This window comes from Zosterops lateralis, assembly GCF_965231275.1.
Source record: "Zosterops lateralis genome assembly, chromosome: 2".
Lineage (NCBI taxonomy): Eukaryota > Metazoa > Chordata > Aves > Passeriformes > Zosteropidae > Zosterops > Zosterops lateralis.
The window spans coordinates 401,855-426,614 of record NC_139763.1 but is presented as its reverse complement, the minus strand read 5'-3'; the positions used below and the strand labels follow the sequence as shown (position 1 = coordinate 426,614).

At 53.0% G+C, this 24,760-nt stretch overlaps 2 protein-coding genes and 1 long non-coding RNA gene across 3 annotated transcripts in view; 1 reads left to right on the top strand and 2 right to left on the bottom strand.

The window, feature by feature from the left end:
• Window positions 1–24,760, bottom strand: part of LOC310906530 — a 101,297-nt gene that overhangs the window by 42,740 nt on the left and 33,797 nt on the right. The gene's annotated exons all lie outside the window — the stretch shown is intronic.
• LOC310905763 (uncharacterized protein) lies at window positions 197–21,167 on the top strand. The gene is made up of 4 exons (XM_083854456.1): window positions 197–1,523; window positions 5,405–5,466; window positions 6,219–8,830; window positions 20,940–21,167. The coding sequence occupies exons 1-3, from the start codon at window positions 553–555 to the stop codon at window positions 7,187–7,189; spliced, it is 2,004 nt and encodes a 667-aa protein (XP_083710582.1). The 5' UTR covers window positions 197–552; the 3' UTR covers window positions 7,190–8,830; window positions 20,940–21,167.
• Window positions 22,052–23,565, bottom strand: LOC310906528 (hemoglobin subunit beta). The gene is made up of 3 exons (XM_083855857.1): window positions 23,387–23,565; window positions 23,067–23,289; window positions 22,052–22,258 (listed from the first exon to the last, which is right to left on the bottom strand). Exons 1-3 carry the CDS (start codon window positions 23,476–23,478, stop codon window positions 22,130–22,132), a joined length of 444 nt encoding a protein of 147 aa, XP_083711983.1. The 5' UTR covers window positions 23,479–23,565; the 3' UTR covers window positions 22,052–22,129.

Genomic DNA, 24,760 nt, shown 5'->3' with positions numbered 1-24,760 from the left:
ATTAAACACTCACAGGGATGGGGCAGCCACAGCTTCCCTGGGCAGCCTGTGCCAGTGCCAACAAATTCTGCATGTGTTTCCAGTGCTGATTTCCTAAATAAGAAGCGTCAGGGTTAAACTCTCACAATTTTCACACCTTTTGGTCTCCAGTTGGCATAAAAAAGCTGCCTGGGCTTAGCAGCTTGGTCGTGGTTGGGGTGAGCGTGGAAGAGGCGTTTGCTCACCCCACAGAGCATCTCAAACTCTGCAATCTGGGGACGGCTGTGAAACAGTGGAATGTTTTCCTTTTCATTCTAAAGTATTTCTTTTTTTTTTTTTTCCCTCTTTTTCAACACAAAAATGTGCATCCTTTTCCTTCAGTGTGGGATTTAATGGATAAAGAGGAGTGCAGCCCTGTGTGACCCTGCTCTCAGTCAGCCCAGGGCTCCCCGCAGAGGCAGGTGGGGAGGTGGAGGGATGTGCAGCTCCTCTGCCCAGCAGAGAGTCCACAGCTACGTGGAGTTTGTGTTGTTGGTCTGTTTTAGGTCTAGGCCATGCCAGAGCTGAGCTGGGATGGAGCATGACTCACGCACCCCGTGGGAACTCAATGGCTCCTTCTACCAGCCTTCAGCTTTCCTCATGATGGGCATCCCTGGCCTGGAACCCCTTCACCCCTGGATCTCCATCCCGTTCTGCGCCCTCTACCTGACCGCCCTCCTGGGGAACTGCGTGATCCTGTTCATCATCAGGAGGACGCCGAGCCTGCACGAGCCCATGTACTATTTCCTGTCCATGCTGGCGGTCACCGACCTGGGGCTGGCACTCTGCACCCTGCCCACCACCCTGGGGCTCTTCTGGTTCAACGTGCGCCGCATCGCCTTCGACGCCTGCCTCACCCAGATGTACTTCATCCACATCCTGTCCTTCATCGAGTCCTCCGTGCTGCTGGCCATGGCCTTCGACCGTTTCGTCGCCATCTCGCACCCGCTGAGGCACCCGGCCATCCTCACCAGGAGCACCGTGCTGAAGATCGGCCTGGCCATCGTGCTGAGGGGCACGGTGTCGCTGCTGCCCATCCCCTTCCTGCTCAAGAGGCTGAGCTACTGCGGCAGGACCGAGCTGTCCCACTCCTTCTGCTTCCACCCCGACATCATGAACCTGGCCTGCGCCGACATCAAGGTCAACGTCTTCTACGGGATGATCGTCCTCTTGTCCACAGTGGGGATGGACTTCATCTTCATCGTGCTGTCCTACATCCTCATCATCAGGACCGTCGTCAGCCTGACCACCAGGGAGGAGTGTCTGAAGGCCCTCAACACCTGTGTCTCCCACATCTGTGCCGTGCTGCTCTTCTTCATCCCCATGATCGGGCTGTCCATGATCCACCGCTTCGGCAGGGACGTTCCTCCCCTCGTCAACACCGTGGTGGCCTACACCTACCTCACCATTCCCCCTGCTCTCAACCCCGTCATCTACAGCATAAAGTCCACACACATCCGGGAGGCCCTGCTCAGGGCCCTCTGCAGGAAGAGGGGCTCGGAATGGTAGTTCCCTACACCAGTTCTGCCAGAAAGGGATGATGGACTGGGTTCTCTGGCAGAGCTCTGTCAGACTGGATTCTCTGTCAGACTTCTGGGACTGGGTTCTCTGTAAGAGCTCTGTCAGACTGGGTTCTCTGTCAGACCCCTGGACTGGGTTCTCTGTCAGAGCTCTGGACTGGGTTCTCTGTCAGAGCTCTGGACTGGGTTCTCTGTCAGACCCCTGGACTGGGTTCTCTGTCAGAGCTCTGGACTGGGTTCTCTGTCAGAGCTCTGGACTGGGTTCTCTGTAAGAGCTCTGTCAGACTGGGTTCTCTGTAAGAGCTCTGTCAGACTGGGTTCTCTGTCAGACCCCTGGACTGGGTTCTCTGTCAGAGCTCTGGACTGGGTTCTCTGTCAGACCCCTGGACTGGGTTCTCTGTCAGAGCTCTGAACTGGTTTCTTGGTCAGAGCTCTGGGACTGGGTCCTTTGTCAGAGCTCTGGGACTGGGCTCTCTGTCAGACCCCTGGACTGGGTTCTTTGGCGGATTTCTGGGACTGGTTCTCTGTCAGAGCCCTGGGACTGGGTTCTCTGTCAGACCCCTGGAGTGGGTCCTCTGTCAGACTTTTAGGACTGGATTCTCTGTCAGAGCTCTGGACTGGGTTCTCTGTAAGAGCTCTGTCAGACTGGGTTCTCTGTCAGACCCCTGGACTGGGTCCTCTGTCAGAGCTTTGAGATTGGGTTCTCTGTCAGAGCTCTGGGACTGGTTCTGTCAGACCCCTGGACTGGGTTCTCTGTCAGAGCCCTGGGCTCTGTCAGAGCTCTGGACTGGGTTCTTTGGCAGATTTCTGGGACTGGTTCTCTGTCAGAGCTCTGGGTTCTCTGTCAGACCCCTGGGCTGGGTTCTCTGTCAGAGCTCTGGACTGGGTTCTCTGTCAGAGCTCTGGTATTGGTTTCTTGCTCAGAGCTCTGGGCCTGGTTTCCCAGTCAGAGCTGGTGGACTCTTGGTGCTCCATCCACCCAGGTCACTGCCAAAGGGAAGAACTGCAGATCTGCCCCCCAGCCCAGAGCTGTGAATTTCCATGTCATGTCTCAGCGTGGTGCTTTCCTCCCTCCCTGCAGACACCTGAGATTAATGACACACCAAGCTGAGCACAGAGCATTTCTCATGAGGCCCCATTGAGGAGCCCAGAGCTCTCTCAGCCCTTCTGAACTCCACGCTCAGCCATCATCCATGTGCTGCAGTGCTGTGCCCCTCCCCAGTGAGAAAACAGCTGCTTGTGCATCCCTTTTGGATGTCTCTGAGCTTGCCAAGTCTAATTAATGCCCCAGTCATTGTTCTGCATTGGATGTCATGTATGTGCAGCATCTCCAATAAAATCCATCTATTTGTTGTGAAAGGTTGAAAGACTTGAGGAAACCCTTTTTATCTGTCCATATGATGCACAAAGGTTAGATTGGAGTTGCCTAAAATCTTGAGGGTGTGCTGCAGATGAGCAGGACTGTATGAGCCAGGTGTGTGTCTGGATGGGTGGGGGACTCTGGTGGGGCTGGAAACTCTCTTGCAGAAAACAAAGGGGGAGTTCAAAAACATTGTAGGGATGGCCAAACTTCCTTCCCACGTGCTGCTGGTGCTGGCTGTGCCCCTCAGTGGGGTGGGAGGGGATCTCCAGGGACATCCACATCCCACAGGTGGGAGAGGAGAGTCCCAGCAGCTCCGTGCTCTGCTGGGGGCTGGGTCTGAGCCAGGCAGGCAGAAAGGTTTCATGGTTCTCCTGGCTCGTGTCCTCCCACAGACAGAATAAAATGTCCCAAAATCACAGAACAGAGTCACAGAACCACCAGGGTTGGGGAAAGAGCTCCCAGACCTGCCACTGATCCCCCATTTTGTCACTCAGACCAATTGTAAATATTTCATTCCTCCAAATTGCAGAGCTGCAGTTCTGTTGATCTCAGAGCACGTTTTGGCCAGTCTGGAGCCCAGTGGAGAATAAGAAGAAACAGTCAATGTTTACCTTGGAAGGAAGAAGCAGCAAAGGCACTGGGACAGCATCAACCCCTGAACTCTCCTGGTTCTGACACTGAACATTTCACCAGCCCAGATCCACTGACTTGGAATTCTGCTCCACACGTGCAGTAGCTGGAGAGGGAAAAAAATGGAGAGAAAAAAATAATGCGGAAACAGCTCCATAAAAAACCAGAGCGAGGGCAGGGAAGATTCCTAAGGGGAGGATTCCCAGGCCACGGTTTGCTCTCTGCTGTGCTAATTATCTGTGTCCCAGGGCCCCTTGCCCAGGGGAAACACCAACAGCCCCCAGGAGCTCAGCCTGGGGAGCAGCTCCCACTGGCACCGGGGAAGGGAAGAGTTCTGCTCAAATATCTCTGATCCGAAGTGGAGGTTGCAGAGAAAATTAACAGAAGGGAACAACATCCAGGAGAAAAGAGCTTTGCTGGAGAGATGCCTGGCTCGCAGCATCCCCACACGGGATTCTGAAATTGATGACTGAGAGTTCTGAGAAGATTCCGAGTCTGCTCCCACTCTGAAAAGCTCCCGAGTTCATCCCTGGGTGTCTGTGATTCCTGGCTGCTGCTGTTCTCCAAAACAGCCCCTGAAACAAAAAAAATCCTGAGGAGCCTCTGCCACAGTAAGGAAATGTTTGTGGGGGAGTTGGAGGGAAAAGTGGGGGGGATTTATCAGCACATCTGTCAGCACAGCTGGAGAGCAGGGTGGAGGGGGAATGGGAGAGAGATAAAGGCTGGGGGGGAGAGGAGGGGGAAGGGAAAGAGGGAGAAAGAGAAAGAAGGAGGAGAAAGAAGGAGAAGAAAGATGGGAGAGCTGGGGTCATTCAGGCTGGAGGAGAGAAGCTCCAGGGAGAGCTCAGAGCACCTGAAGGGGCTCCAGGAGAGCTGCAGAGGGACTGGGGACAAGGGATGGAGGGACAGGACACAGGGAATGGCTTCAGAGTAGGATTTGATGGGATCTGGGGCAGGAATTGTTCCCTGGCAGGGTGGGCAGGCCCTGGCACAGCTGTGGCTGCCCCTGGATCCCTGGCAGTGCCCAAGGCCAGGTTGGACATTGGGGACAGTGGGAGGTGTCCCTGCCATGGCAGGGAGTAGAAGGAGATGAACTTTAAGGTTTGTCCCAACCCAAACCATTCCATGTTTTTTTGATGAGGTGGGGACTGGTCAAAGGTTGGACTCAATGATCCTGGATTTCCAACCTCAGTGATTCTGTGGTTTACTGCCGGGGCTGCTGCTTGGATCCCCCATGGAACACAAATCTGCATTTACTGGTGTTTCAAAGGAAAGGATCCAGGTCCCATCTGTAAATCCAGGCCCTCACAGCACCTGCTCTGCCCACCAGCAATCCCAGATCCTGAGCCACTTCTGAAACCTGTGTGCATTTATGGTGCCAGAGAATTAGAGATGAATTAGGGGTTGTTCCAGTGCCTGTCTCACAACCCCGTTCCCTCAGGGAGATGATCAGGGGGGCAGAAATTTTCCAGTGAGACTCAGGTAATTCCATCAGGCTGGCAGCTGAGATACCTCAGTACCTGTTGGTGATTTCTGAGACTCCCTGTTTGTGTCTTAATTCAAGAGCTTGGCTGCCAGCACCATCCCTGGAATAGATTTTGGGCTCAGTGACAGCGACAGTCCTCCCACACTGTGTGTAATTTGGGTATAAAAAGCTACAATGTGAGTCCTCCTTGTTATACATCCGAGATGGAAAAGCCCCACGCCAGGAGAATAGGGCCTGATGTTATTTTAGTCCTTCACCACAGATGTGCAATAAAACCCCCATGTTTTCACAACCCAATGTTTCTTACAAAATAACTCCATTAAAAACCTGCAGAGCTTGCCATAAAGCCACTTTGCATGGCTGATTTGCACAGATTGGGCATGAAAGGAACAAGCAGAAAGCTCAGGTTGTGTTTGACCTTGTGCTGCCCGTGCAGGGCAGGAGGGATGGTGGGTTTGTTCCAGCACAGAGACTGCCCTGGTGCCTGAAAACAGAAAAGTACCTAAAGCAAAGCCTTTAATGTATCCTCAGGCCATTATCTTTGGATCACAGCACTCCTGGAAAATCTACAGACACAGAATAAGGCAAATGATCTGATTATTTTTATTTTTTTCCCCACAGATATTCTGTTTTTTTCCATACATGTTTTTCATGGGATGAAAAATCCGATTTGTATGTGCAAAAAAAAAAAAAAAATTTGAAAGATCCCTGTCTGCCTGTGCCTGTGAGCTGTTCTGGGGAGGGCTGGGTCGTGGGAGGCAGCACTGCCAGCTCCAGCCTCACTGAGCACATTTCTGACAGGGCAGCACGGCACATATGGAAAAAATCAAGCAGCGCTGAAGCATTACAGAAAGTACTAAAAATCTGCTGGGTTTTCTTGTTATTATTTTTAATCTTGTCCTTTAAAAAGAAAAGCAAACAAATTCAGCTGATGGGTTTATTATTCAAAAGGTTGATTTTACGGTGCCCTGCCTTTTAGAGAATTCAGGCAATTCCTGCTCAAGCTCAAAATGTCAGCGTTTTGTCACCGCAAATGCTGTTGCACAGAGCCATAACGGGGTAAAAAACACCAGGAGAGGAGCTCTCTGCATCAGCGTGGCCACCCTAAGAATCCCAGGAATGGCCCTGTGGGATAACCCAGCCATGGGAAAGGGCTCTGTATGAAAAACTCTGGTTTGTGTTTCCCTTGCAGCGGGATGAGCGCCGGTGGCGCCGCGGGCCATGCCCTCGTCCAACGGCTCTGAGGCCAGCCCGTCGTTCCTGCTGGCCGGCCTGCCGGGGCTGGAGGGGCTGCAGTGCTGGCTGTCCATCCCGCTGTGCTCGGCCTACGTGGTGGCCGTGGCGGGGAACGGCGCGGTGCTGCTGGCGGTGCGCCTGGAGCCCGGCCTGCACGCGCCCATGTACCTGTTCCTCTGCATGCTGGCCGCCGTCGACCTGGCGCTGGCCACCGCCACCGTGCCCCGCACGCTCTCCTTCTACTGGTTCGACAGCCGCGAGATCGGGCTGGGCGCCTGCCTGCTGCAGATGTTCCTGATCCACGCGCTCTCGGCCGTGGAGTCGGCCGTGCTGCTGGCCATGGCCGTGGACAGGTACGTGGCCATCTGCCACCCGCTGCGGCACGCCGCCGTCCTCACCACGGGCACCACGGCCAAGGTGGGGCTGCTGGCCCTGGCCAGGGGGGTCATCTTCTTCCTGCCCCTGCCTCTGCTGCTGCTGCCCCTTCCCTTCTGCGGCTCCCGCGCGTTGTCGCACTCTTTCTGCCTGCACCAGGACGTGATGAACCTGGCCTGCGCCAACACCACCCCCAGCGTGGTGTACGGGCTGACCGCCATCCTGCTGGTGATGGGGCTGGACGCTCTGCTCATCTGCCTCTCCTACGTGCTCATCCTCAGGGCCGTCCTGCGCCTGGCGGCCTGGAGGGAGCGGCTCAAGGTGTTCAGCACCTGCGTTGCCCACATCTGCGTGGTGCTGGCCTTCTACGTGCCCCTGATCGGGCTCTCCGTGGTGCACAGGTTCGGCAAGGACCTGGCCCCGCTGGTCCACGTCATCATGGGCAACGTCTACATCCTGGTGCCCGCCGTGCTCAACCCCATCATCTACGGGGTGAGGACCAAGCAGATCCAGAGGAGGATCCTGAGTTTGATCCACGTCACTGACAGAACTCCCCGGTGACCTGAGCCCGGCCGTTGTCCCCCGTGTCCTCACTGTCCTCCTCTTGTTTTACACCCAGAGTTCTTGGTGCTGGACTGTCCTCTCCGTGTGCTCTGTCTGAGGTGCTGCCACCAGGCAAAAGCTGATTGTAAACTCCTTCCGAGTGTGTTTTCCCCCACCAAACTCAGAGACAAATGGCTGCAATCATCTAAATCCAAGCCTGACCTGGTGGGTTCCACCAGAAGGGAAAAGTGACTCAGCAGACTCACACGGGTGTCCCAACCCTGCCCCTCTTGGTGCCCCTCTCACCCCGAACAGTGGCAGAGCAAATGCTGGATGGTTTGGGATGATTTCATTAATTTGTTGTTTTCACACAGGGCACATTCCAAAGGTTTTGCCAGAAAATTTGCATGTAGCATCATTCTTAAGTAAAATAATTGCAGGACACCTATCTGAAGTGACATTACAGATGTAGAAATGCATTTCAGAAAAGAAAAAAACACCTCTGTGGTCTTGTTGTGGGCTCTGTCAAGTCAAACTCCTCACAGCAGATGCTGTGGAAAAACTTCAGACTCACTGGTAGCAATGGTAAAAATAATTCAAATTAATAACTGTATTCAATAAAATTTAAACATCTCAAGGGAAAAAAAAAAAAAAGCAAGTTATAAATGTCAGTGATGGCTCCAAGCTGAAGGAAGACTCATTTCCAAGCCAAAGGTGGGTTCCACAGTGGGAATTCCAAAGGAATTCCTGTCACTGGCCCCTTTCCCAGCTCCCTCAGCCCCTCCTCATGGACTGACTCTTTAGGATGTGCCAGGGCCTCCAGTGCTGCAACATTTGGTGTTTGGAGTTTGGTGCAGTTTGTTCCCAGTGCCAGCAAATGCTGAGAGTAAAACAGGCCTTGTTTGTGTAGTCTGTGCTGGTACAGCTTCGGTCTTGGCATAACCTTTTCTGCTCAATCCAACCTCAATTTATTTCAAAATAAATACCTTCATTTAGGTGAGTTACAAAAGGTTCTCCTCTGGGACTTCAGGGCAATTCTATCCCCCTGTCATTTTGGGCATATTGTGGTTTAATAGATCTTAGAAGGGTAAAAAAAAGTTTCATGAAAATGAAAACAATCTGTGCCTGTCTAATGTGATTTGGGAAATGTGAATGAATTTTTCGGAGGCATTATGGGTCTGAACCCTTTTCAGGTGGCCATGGCACTGCGAAATGGCTCCTGCTCATTCCCCATATGTTCCTTTTTATTCCTCTTGTGCTGAAAAAAAAATTAATAAAGAAAAATGAATGAACCACCCAGGAATGCCGGATTGTATTTTCTACTCATTTATTTCTCGCAGAGTTAATAGAGCCTCGGAGCAGGGAGGCATGATGGATTTCTCCTGGGTGCAGATAAAAACCCACTCGCATCTTGTTTTCCAAAGTTTAGTCGTGGAGTGTTGCTTTGCTGGGGAACAGAAGGTGCTGGAACACGGCTGCTTGCTTGGCAATTAATATGGCAACTGTTTTCCTTCTGGAATATCCAGGGCTGAGCCCCCAGGTCCCCTCTGCTGCAGCAGAAGGAAAACCTCAGCCAGGCCATGGGGACCCCCAGCCCACGTCTCCTCCACGAGCGGGGCCAGAGCCAGAGGTGGGGATGGTCCAGCTTTACTGGGAAGAGTTGGGTTCACTGAAAAGGGAAGGGGTGAGACAAGGTGGGGGGACAGTGGGAGGAAAAATCAGGATGAGAGAGGTGGGGAGATGATTGGGAGCCACAGGAGCCTGGAGATGGGAACAGAGGAACAAGGACACACAAGGGGCTGTAGCAGCTGGAGATCTCCTGAGAGATGACCTCCAAGTCTCCTCTCCTCTCCTCTCCTCTCCTCTCCTCTCCTCTCCTCTCCTCTCCTCTCCTCTCCTCTCCTCTCCTCTCCTCTCCTCTCCTCTCCTCTCCTCTCCTCTCCTCTCCTCTCCTCTCCTCTCCTCTCCTCTCCTCTCTGACAGGAGGAGAGGGAACGGCCTCAGGCTGGGCCAGGGGAGGCTCAGCTTGGCCAGCAGCAGGAATTTCCCCATGGAAAGGGGGCTCAGGCCTTGGCAGAGGCTGCCCAGGGAGCTTTGGAGTGCCCATCCCTGGAGGTGTCACCTGGAGGTGGCACTCAGAGCTCTGCCTTGGGGACAAGGTGGGCACAGCTGGGATGTTCTGGGAAGGCTTTTCCAGCCTCAGGGGTTTGGGGATTCTGGTCTAGTGGAAGGTTTTCCTGCCCATGGCAGGTGGTTGGAACTCAATGGTCTATCAGGTTCCTTCCCTCTATAATTCCATGATGGCTCTTACATCTCCTCCAAACCAAAACATTGGAACAAACCAGGTACAAACCAGCAAAACACACTCCACTCATCAGCACTGAGTGGATTAAAAACTGCCACCTTCTCCAACTCCAGTCTCTAATTAGCCTGAGGTGTCGGGGGAGAGGCAGAGCTCCCTGCTGGGAGGGATGTGTCAGGCAGAAAAACATCTCTGGTCTCTGCAGAGCAGAGTCCTCCCCTCGAGGGCTGCAGAGGCAGGTGAGTGTTTAGGGTTGGGGCAGCAATTCCCTGCTCTGCAGGAAGGGATTTGGTGCCACTGCTCCCTTGGGCAGCCCCACTCCTGTCTCCCATGGCCTTTGCCTGGCAGCTGTGCTCCCTGTCCCTGTGTTCCTCACAGAAGAATGAAGTTTTTGGGTAGAGCACCATCACCAGAGGCAGCTCAGCTGCCTGGAAGGAGACGCAGAAGAAAATTGTCAGGAGTTGCGATTCCAAGGTGTCGTGGTTTGCAAAGCAAAATGAATGAGAGGCTCCAAGTCAGAAATACAATTTAGCAAGAAGAAAGGTAAAATGGTAAAAAATAAAATAAAATAAAATAAAATAAAATAAAATAAAATAAAATAAAATAAAACCAATGCAATAACACAAAGGAGCACTGGCAGAGTCAGAACACACCCTGAGCAGGGTGGGGGGAGCAGTCCAGGTGAGGGGCTCTTCCTGAAGCAGTGATCCCACAGAAAGGTCTGGGAGCTCTGCTCCTCTGGGAATCCAGTGGCTCAGGGCTGCTTGTCCTGTCCCAAATCCCAGATTCTCTCCAGGTGGGAATGCTTGGCTCCTCCCCCTGGGCATTGGGAGCATCTCCCAATGGGATGAGGAGTCGTGCAGTGGCTCCTTGATGGCCCATTAAACAGAGAGAGCTCCTGGAGGGAGTTCCCTGTGAGTCCTGGGCAAGGCATTGATGGGCCATGAGCAGAAGAGCCCAAAGGAGGGGCCTGGGAAAACACTGCCCCACCTGGTTCCAGCAGCTCATGGGGATGGGGATGGGATAAATACTGTGTGCACATCCTACACTAAACCCAGGACACTGGGACAGGCTGGGGTGGTCACAGTGTCACATCTGTCTCTGGGTGCAGCAGAATCAGAGCCCAGCTGGGCTACACCAGCCCCCCAGGGAGGACAAGCCTGTGGTGGAGCTGGTCTGGATTGTTCCAATGACCAGGATCAATGTCATTCCTGGCTCCTCTGTGGCTTTCCTGGTGACAGGGACTGACCTGGTGCAGGGAGGCCCAGCTGAAACCCCTCAGCATGTCCCACATCCGTGTCATCCTGGCCTTTGACACTCCAGCCCTTCCCCACTGCTTTGGGTAGTGTTGTGTTTATCTTCTTTTCAGCCAGAGTTGGGATTAAACACACGTGCTGTTATTTCTTGTTCAGATTCAGATGTTTATTAATTCTTATCTATGTTACAGTTCTGAGTTCTACAGCACTTCAAGCTAATAAACTAAAAACAGCCCCCATCTCTCTCTCCAAGGCCTTTTAAGGATAAACTGTCCAATTAAGAAATAACACCTGAATTATTGTGACTTTTACCCCAATAACCAACCCCCCCTGGCCCGCAATGGGGACTTTTCTATCCAATCACAAAACACCCCCCAGACCATGAAGGAGGAGAAGGTGAAAAAGAAGGACTCAGCCCCTGCCCTAAATCCTCCATCCTGCTTTAGATCTCTATTCCTGTATTCTAAACCCTTCAGCTCTGAGTTTTGCCCCCTGTGATATCACACACTTCTATCCCAACTCCACAGGCACAATCCCAGGGCTGTCACTCAATTTTGGGAGCCTTTTCCAGGGCCTCAGGTCAGTGCAGGGTTTGCTGGGGGTCAGAGCCTGGCAGCACACACAGTCTGGGATTCTCAGGGTTCCAACAGGGCAGGGCATCCCTCCCCCTGCCCACGTCACGGGGGCCAATCTGTACCTGCTCATGTCCCCACTCTGAACCCCATTGTGTGAGGAGTGAGAGCAAAGAGACTCTGGGACAGGGTGGTCATCCCCCCCCAGTGTGAGGGAACCTGACCCTGACCCAGAACGGTTTGACTTGATTGTTCTAAAGGTCTTTTCCAACCTTTTTATTCCGTATGTTGTTGGGAAAGATGGGACAGGAAGGGCTTGTGGATATGATTGTCTGGTCAGAAATACTGGAGATGTCAAACCCGTGAGTGAAATAGAAATGAATTTCAGCTCTGAGATGTGATCATGGCAGGCAGGAAGACGGGGATGAGCTGGAGATGGGTGGAAGGACAGAAAACAAAAGGCCCCAAGGGTGCAGCCCCTCTCCACCCTGCCAAGGCATCAGGGAAAAGGCGGATAAGAAAAGTCTCTTTAGAGTTTAGAATACAGGATGATGTGGTGATAGAGCAGTTCTCATGGGCTGCAGGCAAAGTCTGTAGGGTTTGTATCTCGTGCTGGTTGGTCACTGTAAATTAGAATATTCAACACAAAAGGAGATGGAATGGATTGGAACAAGGTCCTCACCCCTTTTAACCTGCCCCACATCTCTTACCTTACCTCCCTGACCTTATCTCCCTTACCTGCCCCATCTCTCTGACCTCACCTCACCTCCCTGACCTTACCTCACTCACCTCCCTTACCCCTCTCACCTCACTTATCTCTTTCACCTCTTACCCTCCTGCTCTCTCTCTCCCTCTCCCTTTGGGGTTCCCTCCAGCCCAGGCTGGTGGCTGAAGGCAAAGCCCTTTTTACCCACCACCCTTGCAATAACCCCCCGTGTTTCTGGAATATCTCAGGTGTGCAGAGAGAGAGGGTAGAAGAGAGCTAAGGGGTAGAAGCAGGGTGGGAGTAGGGGGAAGAGAGCAAGCAAGAGTGTAGGGGAAAAGAGGGCGGGGAAAAAGCGAAGACCTTGTTCCAATCCATTCCATCTCCTTTTGTGTTGAATATTCTAATTTACAGTGACCAACCGGCGCCAGATACAAACCCTACAGACTTTGCCTGCAGCCCATGAGAACTGCTCTATCACCACATCATCCTGTATTCTAAACTCTAAAGAGACTTTTCTCATCCACCTTTTCCCTGATGCCTTGGCAGGGTGGAGAGGGGCTGCACCCTTGGGGCCTTTTGTTTTCTGTCCTTCCACCCATCTCCAGCTCATCCCCGTCCTCCTGCCTGCCATGATCACATCTCAAAGCTGAATTTCATTTCTGTTTCCCTCACAGCTTTTACATCTCCAGTATTTCTGACCAGGCAATCATATCTACAAGCCCTTCCTGTCCCATCTTTCCCAGCCCCTGACAACCAACTGAGATTCTGCTTCCTGCACAGCAGGGACCTGCACCCAGAAACCTGCACGGAAGGACAATTCCTGCCCGTTTTTCAGGTGGGTAATCAGGACTGAAATCTCTCCCCAGAGTGCAGAAGTGTCTCCTGGGCAGCACAGGGAGCTGCCAGAGCTCTCCCCTCCAGGAGAGAGTGGTGTGGTTATTGTCAGCTTCACTCCTGCTGGATCACAGCACCCGAGTTTGTACACACAGGCACATCCCAGTCCCAAACCTGCCACCCTTGGGCTGGCAGATGTCCCCAGTGCTGCTTTTTTGGCACCCACAGGCTGCTGGGGGCTTGGCACAGCGTGGCTGCAGCGCCCGGGCTCTCGGCTGGGCACAAACTGCCTGGCACAAGGCACTTCCCAGGCCTCTGCTGCCAGGGGTATTTTTAGGGAAGGAAAACATCATCAAGATTGAGGTTGTTTTTATCACAGAAAGAAGGAAAATAGAGGAGCAAATGATTTCAGATAATAATAATAGTAGTAGTAATAATAATAATAATAATAATAGTAGAGACAAAAATAGATCTAAAGTGAGGACGAGGCTCCCTGCCAGCAGAGAAGATGAGAAGATGTGATGTGCAGCACCCACACAGAAGGGATTCAGGAATCTCCTCCATAAAGCTCTGAATGCACACCCAGAGCTCCAGGTGAGGGATCCCCTGGCCATGTCTGAGCCAGGTCCTGGCGTGTGCAGGGGGCTCCTCCTCCCACTCTGCTGGGAAAGCCAGAGTGATCTCCCTCCCCAGTCTTATCCAGAGATTTATGGGATTTATGTGAGAACCTGTTTTCCTGCTGCCCCTTCAGCCAAGACGCTGCTCTCCAGCCTCTTTCCTTCCAGTTCTGGCCCCTCAGTTCAGGGTGGACACTGAGTGCTGTGTCCAGTTTAGGATGGACACTGAGTGCTGTGTCCAGTTCAGGATGGACACTGAGTGCTGTGTCCAGTTCAGGGTGGACATTGAGTGCTGTGTCCAGCTCTGGCCCCTCAGTTCAGGAAGGACATTGAGACACTTGAACGTGTCCAGAGGAGGCAACAAAGCTGGTGAAGGGATCGGAAAACAAGCCAGAGGAAGAACGACTGAGGGAGCTGGGGGTGTTTATCCTGGAGAAAAGGAGACTCAGAGGTGACCTGATCACTCCCCACAACCCCCTGAAAGGTGCCTGTGCTCAGTGGGGTTGGTCTCTCTCTCCAGCAGCACTGACAGAAGGAGAGGACACAGTCTTAAGCTTTGTCAGGGGAAATACAGGTTGGATATCAGGAAGAAGTTTTTCACAGAAAGAGTGATTAAATACTGGAATAGTCTGCCCGGGGAGGTGGTGGAGTCACCATCCCTAGATGTGTATAAAAGGAAACTGGATGTGGCACTCGATGCCATGACCCAGTTGAGGTGTTGGGGCTGGGTTGGACTCGATGATCTTGAAGGTCTCTCCCAACCTGCACATTCTGTGACTCTGTGAAAAGGGCCCCCACAGCACCCCCAGTCTCCCCCATTGCCCCACAGAGGGATTTCATTAGAAGCATTTGGGAAATCCATGATGGGGGGGGCCCTCCAGCTGGAGCGTCTCTCTCCCAGAGCCCAGAACATGTCCCTGCCCACGGCAGGGGGGTGGAACAAGAGGAGTTTAAGGTCCCTCCCAGCCCAAACCATTCCAGGATTCTGCTGGTCCTCCTGTCCCCCTCCTGCACCCTCTGTTATCTCTCATCAGCCTTCAGGGGAAGGAAAAGGGGAAAGTTCTCTCCCTGCTTTGTGTCTGTGCAGCACCTGGCACTGCAAACTGTGCCCCCAGGAGCTGCAGAAACAGCAGCAATGACCAGAATTTACCTGTCACCGAGGACACAGGTCACTCACAGGTCTGAGGCAAACCCAGAACTTCTGTTCCCCTTCATTCCCGAGTTCATTCACCATTCCAGTGGCTGCAGCCGTTGCTGTAACCCCAGCTGCTCCCCGTGCCAGGCATTTCAGTCGAGATTTATTAGGAGAACACACAGCAACTCTAATTCTTATCGGGAATGTTGTTCTTGCAGCCGCAGCTGTGAGGAGAATTAGGGGACACGTGCACAAACCCAGAGCTCTGCTCTCCTCTCTCCTGCAGAACTGCCAGCCCAGCCCAGCCCACAGCCCCTCCTGGGGCCTGCCGTGCTCTGTGGAATACAAATTATCACAGAAAGGAGATGCTGAAAGGCCTCCAGCTCTCAGTGCAGAACGGTGCCTTTGGGGTTGTAAGGAAAAAAAAATTAAATGCAAGTTATAAAATGCCCCCTGAGCTGACACTAATGAGTTCCTGACTTGCCCACTGATCTTTTTAGGGGCTGGTGTGGGAGAAATTGAACTTTTCCAGCCCCCAGAACTGAAGGAATTCACCCTCAAGCTGTCTGTGTAACGGGGAACTTGGCATTGATTAATTGAGGGCTGAGCTCCTCAGCATGAGAAATGGAATTGGTGCATTTTGAACTGCCCCACGTCTCAGGCATCTGCACCTCCACTCCTCACTTCAGCAGCTCAGTAATTAGCTTGGTGAGTTAAATTAGCAGACAGCTTTCCAGCGTGCTCTGATAGCCTTCAACATGGAAATCACTGAGGTGTTTGAATCTGAGTGTGCAAACTGGGACGTGCACGGCATCCTCGTCCCCTGCAACACCCCACAAAAAAAAAAAACAACAAGGAGAGGGATTTGTTCACTCTGTGCATCACCCGCTGTTGTGGTGTCGGTAAAAAAATGGGTAAAAATTGGGAAAAGCTTTTCCAGCCTCTGGGATTGTTGTCAGTCCAGTGTGAAAACCTCACACTCCTGTAGGATCAGCCGTGGAGGGCAGGGAGAGGGAACTGAGCTGAGATGTTCTAGACACACGGGGGTTTATTGCAAGGGTGGTGGGTAAAAAGGGCTTTGCCTTCAGCCACCAGCCTGGGCTGGAGGGAACCCCAAAGAGAGAGGGAGAGAGAGCAAGAGGGTGAGAGCTGAGAGAGAGGGGAGTGAGAGAGCAAGGCCAGAGAGCAGAGGTAAGAGCAGGGAAAAAGAGAGCCAGGTCCTGGTTCCAATCCATTCTATCTCCTTTTGTGATGAATATTCTAATTTACAGTGACCAACCAACACAAGACACAAAATCCTATAGAATCTCCACACAGCCTATAAGAACTACTACATTACCATGTGTTATATTTTAAACTCTAAAAACTCCTCTTTAGACTTTTCTGTTTTGCTGCATTGACCTTTGGATCCCTCAGGCAGCAGAAGGGGATTGTTCAATCCAAAGGGATTCTCCTCCAGCTGCCCAGGCTGTTGTCTTCAGGTTATAGAGTGACTAAGGCTCGGTATCCTACAACTCAAAGTAACCTTTCATTTCAATTTGGATTACAGGTTTCATATTTTTAAATTCTTTTACGAAGCAATCATATTTATAAGGTTTCCCTGATTCATCTTCTCCAACACACTCCCTTCTCCACATGCCTGACAAGAGTCAAGTCTTCCCACGGCAAAACTTTGTGGAGAAAGGGCTGGGAAAGGGCTGGGGAGGAGGAGGAGGAGGAGGAGGAGGGTGACCTGTGTGGGCACAGCAGCCTCACCTCCCCTGGGCGAGGAAAGGGGGAGGGAGCCGGGATGAAAACGCTGCCAACAAAGTCCAGCAGCAGGAGGGTCTGGTGTCCTGGGCTGTGGTGTGGGATGTGCACACAGTATTTATTCCATCCCCATCCCCATGAGCTGCTGGAACCAGGTGGGGCAGTGTTTTCCCAGGCCCCTCCTTTGGGCTCTTCTGCTCATGGCCCATCAATGCCTTGCCCAGGACTCACAGGGAACTCCCTCCAGGAGCTCTCTCTGTTTAATGGGCCATCAAGGAGCCACTGCACGACTCCTCATCCCATTGGGAGATGCTCCCAATGCCCAGGGGGAGGAGCCAAGCATTCCCACCTGGAGAGAATCTGGGATTTGGGACAGGACAAGCAGCCCTGAGCCACTGGATTCCCAGAGGAGCAGAGCTCCCAGACCTTTCTGTGGGATCACTGCTTCAGGAAGAGCCCCTCCCCTGGACTGCTCCCCCCACCCTGCTCAGGGTGTGTTCTGACTCTGGCAGTGCTCCTTTGTCTTATTGCATTGGTTTTATTATCTTTTCTTTTCTTTTCTTTTCTTTTCTTTTCTTTTATTTTATTTTATTTTATTTTTACCTTTTTACCTTTCTTCTCATTAAATTGCATTTCTGACTTGGAGCCTGTCACTCATTTTGCTTTCAAACCCAACATCTGGTCACGGTGTGCTGGGCAGGGAGAACTCCTGCACCTCAGGTGAGGCTCGGGGTAGGAAGGAGAAAGGCAGCAGCAGCAGCTCAGAAATGTGATTCCTGCTCTTGTCTTGGGCTGGAAGGGCACTGACAGAGCAGGGAGGAGGCAAAGGGGGGTGGAACAAAGGGAAAATGAGGCAAAATCATTTCTGACAGGTCCCTCTGGGGTTTCCAACATTCCTTTCTCCAAAAATCACCGAGGGATCAAAGATCTTTTAACATCCCCGCGCTCCTGCTGCAGTTGCCATGACATCAGAGGGCGGCAGGCACAGGGAGTTGTGATGCTGCTCCCAGGCAGCCCCCGCTCCAGGGCTCACAGAACAGAGCCAGGAGGGCTGGTCCCCTCCCTGCAGCCCCACCTGCTGCTCTGGCCACCCAAGGAAACCTGCAAGGATCCCTTTGGGCCACAGGCAAAGAGATTTTTTCTGTCCAAATATCTCTGAGAGATGACAGGGCATCAAAACCTGCCCAAAACAATCCCTGCTTGAGCAGAGATTGTGGGGCAAATTGGGAATTTCCACTCAGTTCCTGGAGGAAACAACATCTCTATTTACCTCTCAGGAGCGATGAAACACATTTTGAACATCAGAGGGAGCACAATTGTCAGTGCCCCTCCCTGCAGCAGTGTCAGACACAGCAGACACACCCCAGGTGATTTATTAAAAAAACTATGGACATTGATCTAATACCAATATCCAACTATGACGGACAAAGACTCTCTAACAGTTTAAAGTTAGAAAGTGTAGGTTTATTACGACGCCGGGCAGCGTGCGGGATAGCTCCCAGAAACACACATGCAATTTACAGATCATCACAGGGTTTTTTATCTACAGGAGTATTGAATACACAAACTACAAATGCACATTCATAACTCTGGTACATTCCATTCCCTGGTATGGTAATTAGCCCAAAAAGCCATTAATCATGGGGAGTTTATTCTTTGAAATGGGTCGGTGGTCTTTTTTATGGGGTGGGGTCCCAAAATGATGAAGTAAGATGGGTCTTCCTCTCTTTGACTTTTTAACCTTTAGTGTTCGTGACAGCTGAATCCTGTTTTTCCAGGACTGTTTGATTTATGATTGTATTGTATTTTATTGTATTGTATTGTATTGTATTTATGGGGTCTATTGATTATTCAGGATGCAAAGGCCTAGTTTGACAGGTTCTATGATTTATCAGTTCCGTCCAAGGATTATCAGTTCCTTCAGCCTGGCTTCTGTTAGCAAAAGGGAAGTATCTCAGCACTATCTATTTTGACTACAGTTTTTAATTCTTCTAAATCAATGCCTCACAGGGGCAGCTGGTGCTGGGATTGTGTCCCAACCCCACCAGCCTGGGCTCCTCAAACGCTCCATGACAGAATTCCCTCGGGAGGTGTAAAATCCTGCCTATAAATACATGAAAAATAACCCCAGCAGGGGCAGCACAGAGCTGCTCAGAGAGTATTTTTGGCTCGTTGTGCTAAAGGAGTGAACTGGGGACTTTCTCTGCTCCAGAAATTTTGATAAGTGTGGGGATGAGGCCAGATAAAAATAATTACTCCTGATAGTCCCCTCTGGTTCACCTGCTCCTGACTAACACTTGAGTAAGAATTCTTTAAAAGATGATGGGAGTTGCAATCAGCACAGATTTGGTTCTGGTCTGATTTAGAAAAGATGGGAAACTCTTGAGTTCCTCTGAATGGCATCACGCAGCCCTGGAATGGTGGGGAGTTCAGTCCAGCAGGATGATGGATTGTCCTGCCACAGCATCACAAACCTTTGATGAATGGTCTGCACAAGGGAGGGAAAGGGAGGGAACGTCCACAGCAACAGCAGGGAGTAATGACTGAGCAGAATCCAGGAGAGGAGGGTTGTCTGTGGCAAAATGGGCGGGAAAAGACACTGGGAAATGGTGTTAAATTCTGGAAATCACAGCTGGGATCTGTGCTTGGATTCCTCAGCCACTGGGGGATGGCAGCTCTCCTCCTGGAGCCCACCATGAAACCCCAGACTGGTTTGGGCTCAGAGGGACCTCAAATCCCACCCAGCCCCACCCCTGCCATGGCAGGGACACCTCCCACTGTCCCCAATGTCCAGCCTGGCCTTGGGCACTGCCAGGGATCCAGGGGCAGCCACAGCAAATCTGGGAATTCCATCCCAGCCCCTCCCCACCCTGCCAGGGAACAATTCCTGCCCCAGATCCCATCAAATCCTACTCTGAAGCCATTCCCTGTGTCCTGTCCCTCCATCCCTTGTCCCCAGTCCCTCTGCAGCTCTCCTGGAGCCCCTTCAGGCCCTGCCAGGGGCTCTGAGCTTCTCTCCTCCAGGCTGAATTACCCATCTTTCTTCTCCTTCTTTCTCCCTCTTCTTTCTCCCTTTTTCCCTTCCCCTTCCTCTCCCCCCCAGCCTTTATCTCTCTCCCATTCCCCCTCCACCCTGCTCTCCAGCTGTGCTGACAGATGTGCTGATAAATCCGCCCCACTTTTCCCTCCAACTCCCCCACAAACATTTCCTTACTGTGGCAGAGGCTCCTCAGGATTTTTTTTGTTTGTTTGTTTCGGGGCTGTTTTTGAGAACAGCAGCAGCCAGGAATCACAGACACCCAGGGATGAACTCGGGAGCTTTGGGCACCCTGTGCCAGGGCCTGCCCACCCTGCCAGGGAACAATTCCTGCCCCAGATCCCATCCAGCCCTGCCCTGGGGCACTGGGATCCATTCCCTGTGTCCTGTCCCTCCATCCCTTGTCCCCAGTCCCTCCCCAGCTCTGTTGTCCTTCCTACCCCCAGACACCTCCCCTGCTGATTCAAACAGTTCCCACATTTCTGCCGGCAGTCCATGCACAGTCATGTTCACAGGAAACTGTTCATATCTGTCATTAAACCAATGAAAAGCCATGAAATATTTGGGAGTTTGGTGACTCGCTGCCTGCCCAGTCTCTCTGCAGGCAGAAAAACCCTTTAGGACTTGCTGTGAATCATCTTCTCTCCTCCTCGGTGTGTACCTTGACAGCAGGAACACAAATGCCTCTTTCTTTGGGTGTCGTGACTGAGAAAAGGCATTTTTGGGTCATGGGGAGTTTCTATCACCTTCCTGTGGGTCAGGGGCAGAGAGTGGAGTGTCCAGAGCTGGGGGAGAGGCAGAGACAGGACACAGGGCAAACAGGGGTGCCAGAACTCCTGGGGTGAACGGCTTTGGCCAGTATTTTCCCCGAGAAGTGACACATCCCTCCAGCCATGTTGCAATTTTTTCCGTGGATGGCAGGGACAAGGAACTCTGCAGAGCTGAGATGTTCTAGAAACACGGGGGTTTATTGTTCCAAGGGTGGTGGGTAAAGAGGGCTTTGCCTTCAGCCACCAGCCTGGGCTGGAGCAAAGCCCTAAAGAGAGAATGGGGAGAGAGAGAGAGAAGAGAGCTCAGGGGGAAAAACGGGGCAGGAGCAGGGGAAAAACGTGGGGAGAAAACAGGAGCAAGTGAGGTGAGAGAGAGGAGAGGGGATGGGCCAAGAGAGGTGAGGGAAGAGGGTGAGAGGGCCAGAGGAGAGAGGTGAGGGCAAAAGGGAGGAGAGCCAGGACAAGAGAGCGATCCTCTTGTTCCAATCCATTCCATCTCTTTTTGTGTTGAATATTCTAATTTACAGTGACCAACCGGCGTGAGATACAAAACCTACAGACTTTGCCTGCAGCCTGTGAGAACTACTACATCACCATGTCATTTTATATTCTAAACTCTACAGACTCCTTTCTCATGCCCTTGTTCCCGGATGTCTTTGCCAAGGTGGAAAGGCAACATTCTTGTCTTTTGTTTTCCTGTCTCCAGCTCATCCCCGTCTTCCTGCCTGCCATGCTCACATCTCCAAACTGGCTTTCATTCCTATTTCACTCACAGGTTTTACATCTGCAGTATTTCTTGTCATGCAGTCATATCCATAAGTCCTCCCTGTCCCATCTTTCCCAACACAGCCGGGCGTTGCTTCTGCCGCGTCACGCTCAGCTCAGATGTGCTCCCCATGCCAAGAGCAAACCCTACCCGAGGAGTCCTGCTCTGCAGACACCTAAACCCACCCAGAACTCCCATCCAGGAAATTAACTCCCTGCTCTTGGCAGGATCAGGCCCCTCCAAATCGCGGAGTGGGCGGCGCGGTGTGGGAGGGATGTGAATAAACAAAGTCTGGCCGGGCCGTGATAGCAAAATGTTTATCTGAAAGCTGCCCCCACCCAGCTGGCTGCTGGGCCCCAGTGACTCAGCTGGTTTTGGGCAGGTTTTAATGCCAGGGATGAGCCAGGGGAGATTAAAGTCTTCAATTTGTTTATCCTCCTCCCCAGAAAAAACACGAATCCTCTCAATTCCCCATGTCCAGGAGAGACAGGCAGGTTTTACAGTAAAATTCTGAGTGGCTGCTCTGTGCAAAGTCCCCAGTGTATGACCCTGGGGGTGGCTGGAGTTCATCAACCCAGCACCCCAAAAACACCATTTCCAGAGGCAAATCCCACCAGAACCTTCATCAACCCAGCACCCTGAAATCACCATTTCCAGAGACAAATCCCATACAAACCACCAGAACCTCCATCAACCGAACATCCCAAAAACACCATTTCCAGAGGGAAATCCCACCAAAACCACCAGGACCTCCATCAACCCAGCATCCCAAAAAAATACCATTTCCAGAGGCAAAACCCCACCAGAACCTTCATTAACCCACCATCCCAAACACACCATTTCCAGAGGGAAATCCCACCAGAACCTCCATCAACCCAACATCCCAAAAACACCATTTCCAGAGGCAAAATCCCACCAGAACCTCCATCAACCCACCATCCCGAAATCACCATTTCCAGAGGCAAAATCCCACCAGAACCCCCATCAACCCACCATCCCGAAATCACCATTTCCAGAGGCAAAACCCCACCAGAACCACCCAGAGCAAAGGCAGGGGGTGTTCCCTGTGACCCTGCCAGCCCATCCATCTGTCCCCCCCGAGCCCCCCATGCCCTCAGGGACACACAGAGGCTGCGGAGGCTCCACAAGGATGTGTTTATTTGGAAAGCTGTCGAGGCGGCAGCAGCGGCGCTGCCGGGCGCTCCCGCGGCTCTCTAGTGGTATTTGCGGGCCAGGGCGTGGGCGACCACACGCACCAGCTTCTGCCAGGCAGCCTGGCACTCGGGAGTGAAATCCTTGCCAAAGTGGGCGGCCAGGACGATGATCAGGATGTCACCCAGGAGCTGTGGGGATGAGAGGAGCCCCGGGTCAGTAATGCCGTGCATGTCCCCACACATCACACCCAGGGAAGACTCCAGGAAAGCTGAAGTCTTAAAAACCTCCCCCAGGTATTTTTTGAGATGCGCCTTAAACTTGGTCTCTGCTCTTACCCCAAAGGTTCAGGTTCTGCTGTTGTATGGGAAGAGTAACCAAAAATTCTCCAGACTTTTTTTAAATTTTTTTTTCTAAATTCTCCAAAACTAAATTTTTTTTTTTTGTCCCTTCTGGCTTGGTTTTGGAGTTTCTCCCAAGCAGAAGACCCAGCTGAGCTGCCAGCACAGCAGGAGCCAGTGTTGGCTGCAGAGCACCCTGGCACAAACGAGGAGCTCATGCTGGCACAGGGGGATTCCTGCCAGCCCAGGGACAAATGCTGGGGTTAATTCCCCACTGAGATACTCTCAGCCAAAGTTTTCTGTCTGTAGATTCTCTTTTGCTTTTGGCATCCAGCCGCCACCTCCTGCTCCTCACTGATCTCCCTATTCTCCCCTGTGCCAAACTTTGCTCTTGCTCATTCTCTTCTCCTTTGGTTCAAACCATTTCCTTCCCAAAAACCGCTTTCCCTCAATTCTCCCCCTCCACTGAAACCACATCCAGCCCTTCCCATCACCGTCCCCTGCACACAGCCCCTGTCACTGCAGCTGTGCCTTCCCTCTGGGCTGCCCTGGCTCCTTCCCTCTGTCCCTCTGCCCCTCTCCCTCCTGCCCTGGGTGGGTAAATCCCTCTCCTGGTGGGCTCAGGGTTGGGGAAGGGCAGCTCAGGGTCACAGCTCACCCTGAAGTTCTCGGGGTCCACGTGCAGCTTGTCGCAGTGCAGCTCGGACAGCTGGGAGAAGGTGTTCTTGATGCTGTCCAGGTTCTTGACGGCGTCCCCGAAGGAGGTGAGCACCTTCTTGCCATGGGCCTGCACCTTGGGGTTGCCGATGACGGCGGTGGCGCTGGACAGGTTCCCAAAGGAGGCAAAGAACCTCTGGGTCCAGGGGTAGACGATCAGCAGCCTGGGGGAGAGACACAGACACGGTCAGGCCAAGGCTCTCCCGTGGCTCGGGCAGTGGTTTCCCCGTGCAGGTGCAGCCCAGGAGGAGCTGGACTCACCTGGCCAGGGCCTCGCCGCCGCACTCGGCCACGTTGACCTTGCCCCAGAGGCCGGTGATGAGCTGCTTCTCCTCGGCTGTCCACTGCACCATGGTGTCGGCTGGAGGGTCGGTGTGGCGGCTGCGGGAAGTCTGGGCTCTGCTCCCGGAGGACGGCACTCTGCGGAGCTGCTCCCCAGCCCCGCTTTTATCCCCTGCTGGGGGCCCCTCCCCTGCCCCCTGCACCCCTCCATTGGCCGGCTGGGGGGCCCCGGCACCCCCGGGGAGGGGACCCGGCACCCGGGTGTGGCCCCAGGGCAAGGTGCCCAGAGCCAGATGCAGCACGGCCGGGCTTGGCTGGCCCACGCCCTCCCCGTCTTTGATTTCCAGCCCCGCTGGAGGGTGGCATTATCTCCAGGAGAGGTCCCAGCACGGCTCCCCCTGCGCCTTCTGCAGCAGGTCCCCAAGGGAAGGTGACAGCCCTGGTGGCCCTTGGATGGCTCCAAGCCCTGTGGATTTGGGGCTCTTGGATTCTCCCTCTGAATGCACCAGTTTCTCCTTCTCCTCTTCTTGCAGGACCTGTCAGGCTTTGGTTCTCCATTTCCTTCCCTAACAGCTCTTTAAGAGTTTGATTAACTCCAGGATGACGCTGCTAAAAACCAGGGCAAGGCCTCGCAGCCAAGAGGGGACTCCTGTCTCAAAGAACTTCTTGGCAAAGGTCAGGCAGGGCTGGAAAGGAGATGCTGCAACCCAGGGCAAACCAAACTGCCTGCAGGGTGTTGGCTTGAGGGCAGGAGGAGAGGTGGGAAGACTGGGATGACTGAGATCCCACAAAATCACAAAATCCCTGAGGCTGGAAAAGTCCTCCCAGCCCAGGGAGTCCCAGCTGTCCCCAGTCCCCACCTTGTCCCCAATCCCCACCTTGTCCCCAGCCCAGAGCACCGAGTGCCACCTCCAGGTGACACCTCCAGGGATGAACATACTCCAAACCTCCCTGGGCAGCTCTTCCCAAGGCCTGGCCACCCTTTCCAGGAAGAAGAAACATCTGCACAGATGTGCAGCCCGAGGCAGGGCCTGGCCCAGGGATGGTCAGAGCTGTTCCCGAGCAGTGGGAGAGGCTGCTGGGTCCCCTGGGGCTGCTCCCCTGCCCCTGTGCCCAGCTGGAGGTGGGTGCAGGGGACAGGGATGGAGCTCGTGGGGCACAGGAATGCCCTGAGGGGTTTGGATCACCCTGGAGAAAAGTGTGTTTGTTCCTGCTCACTGCAGGGGGGGCTTGGCCAAAGGACCTGGTCAGGCTGGGGGTGACACTGCTGGGAGTGACACTGCTGGGGGTGGCACTGCTGGGGTGACACTGCTGGGGTGACACTGCTGGGGTGGCACTGCTGGGGTGACACTG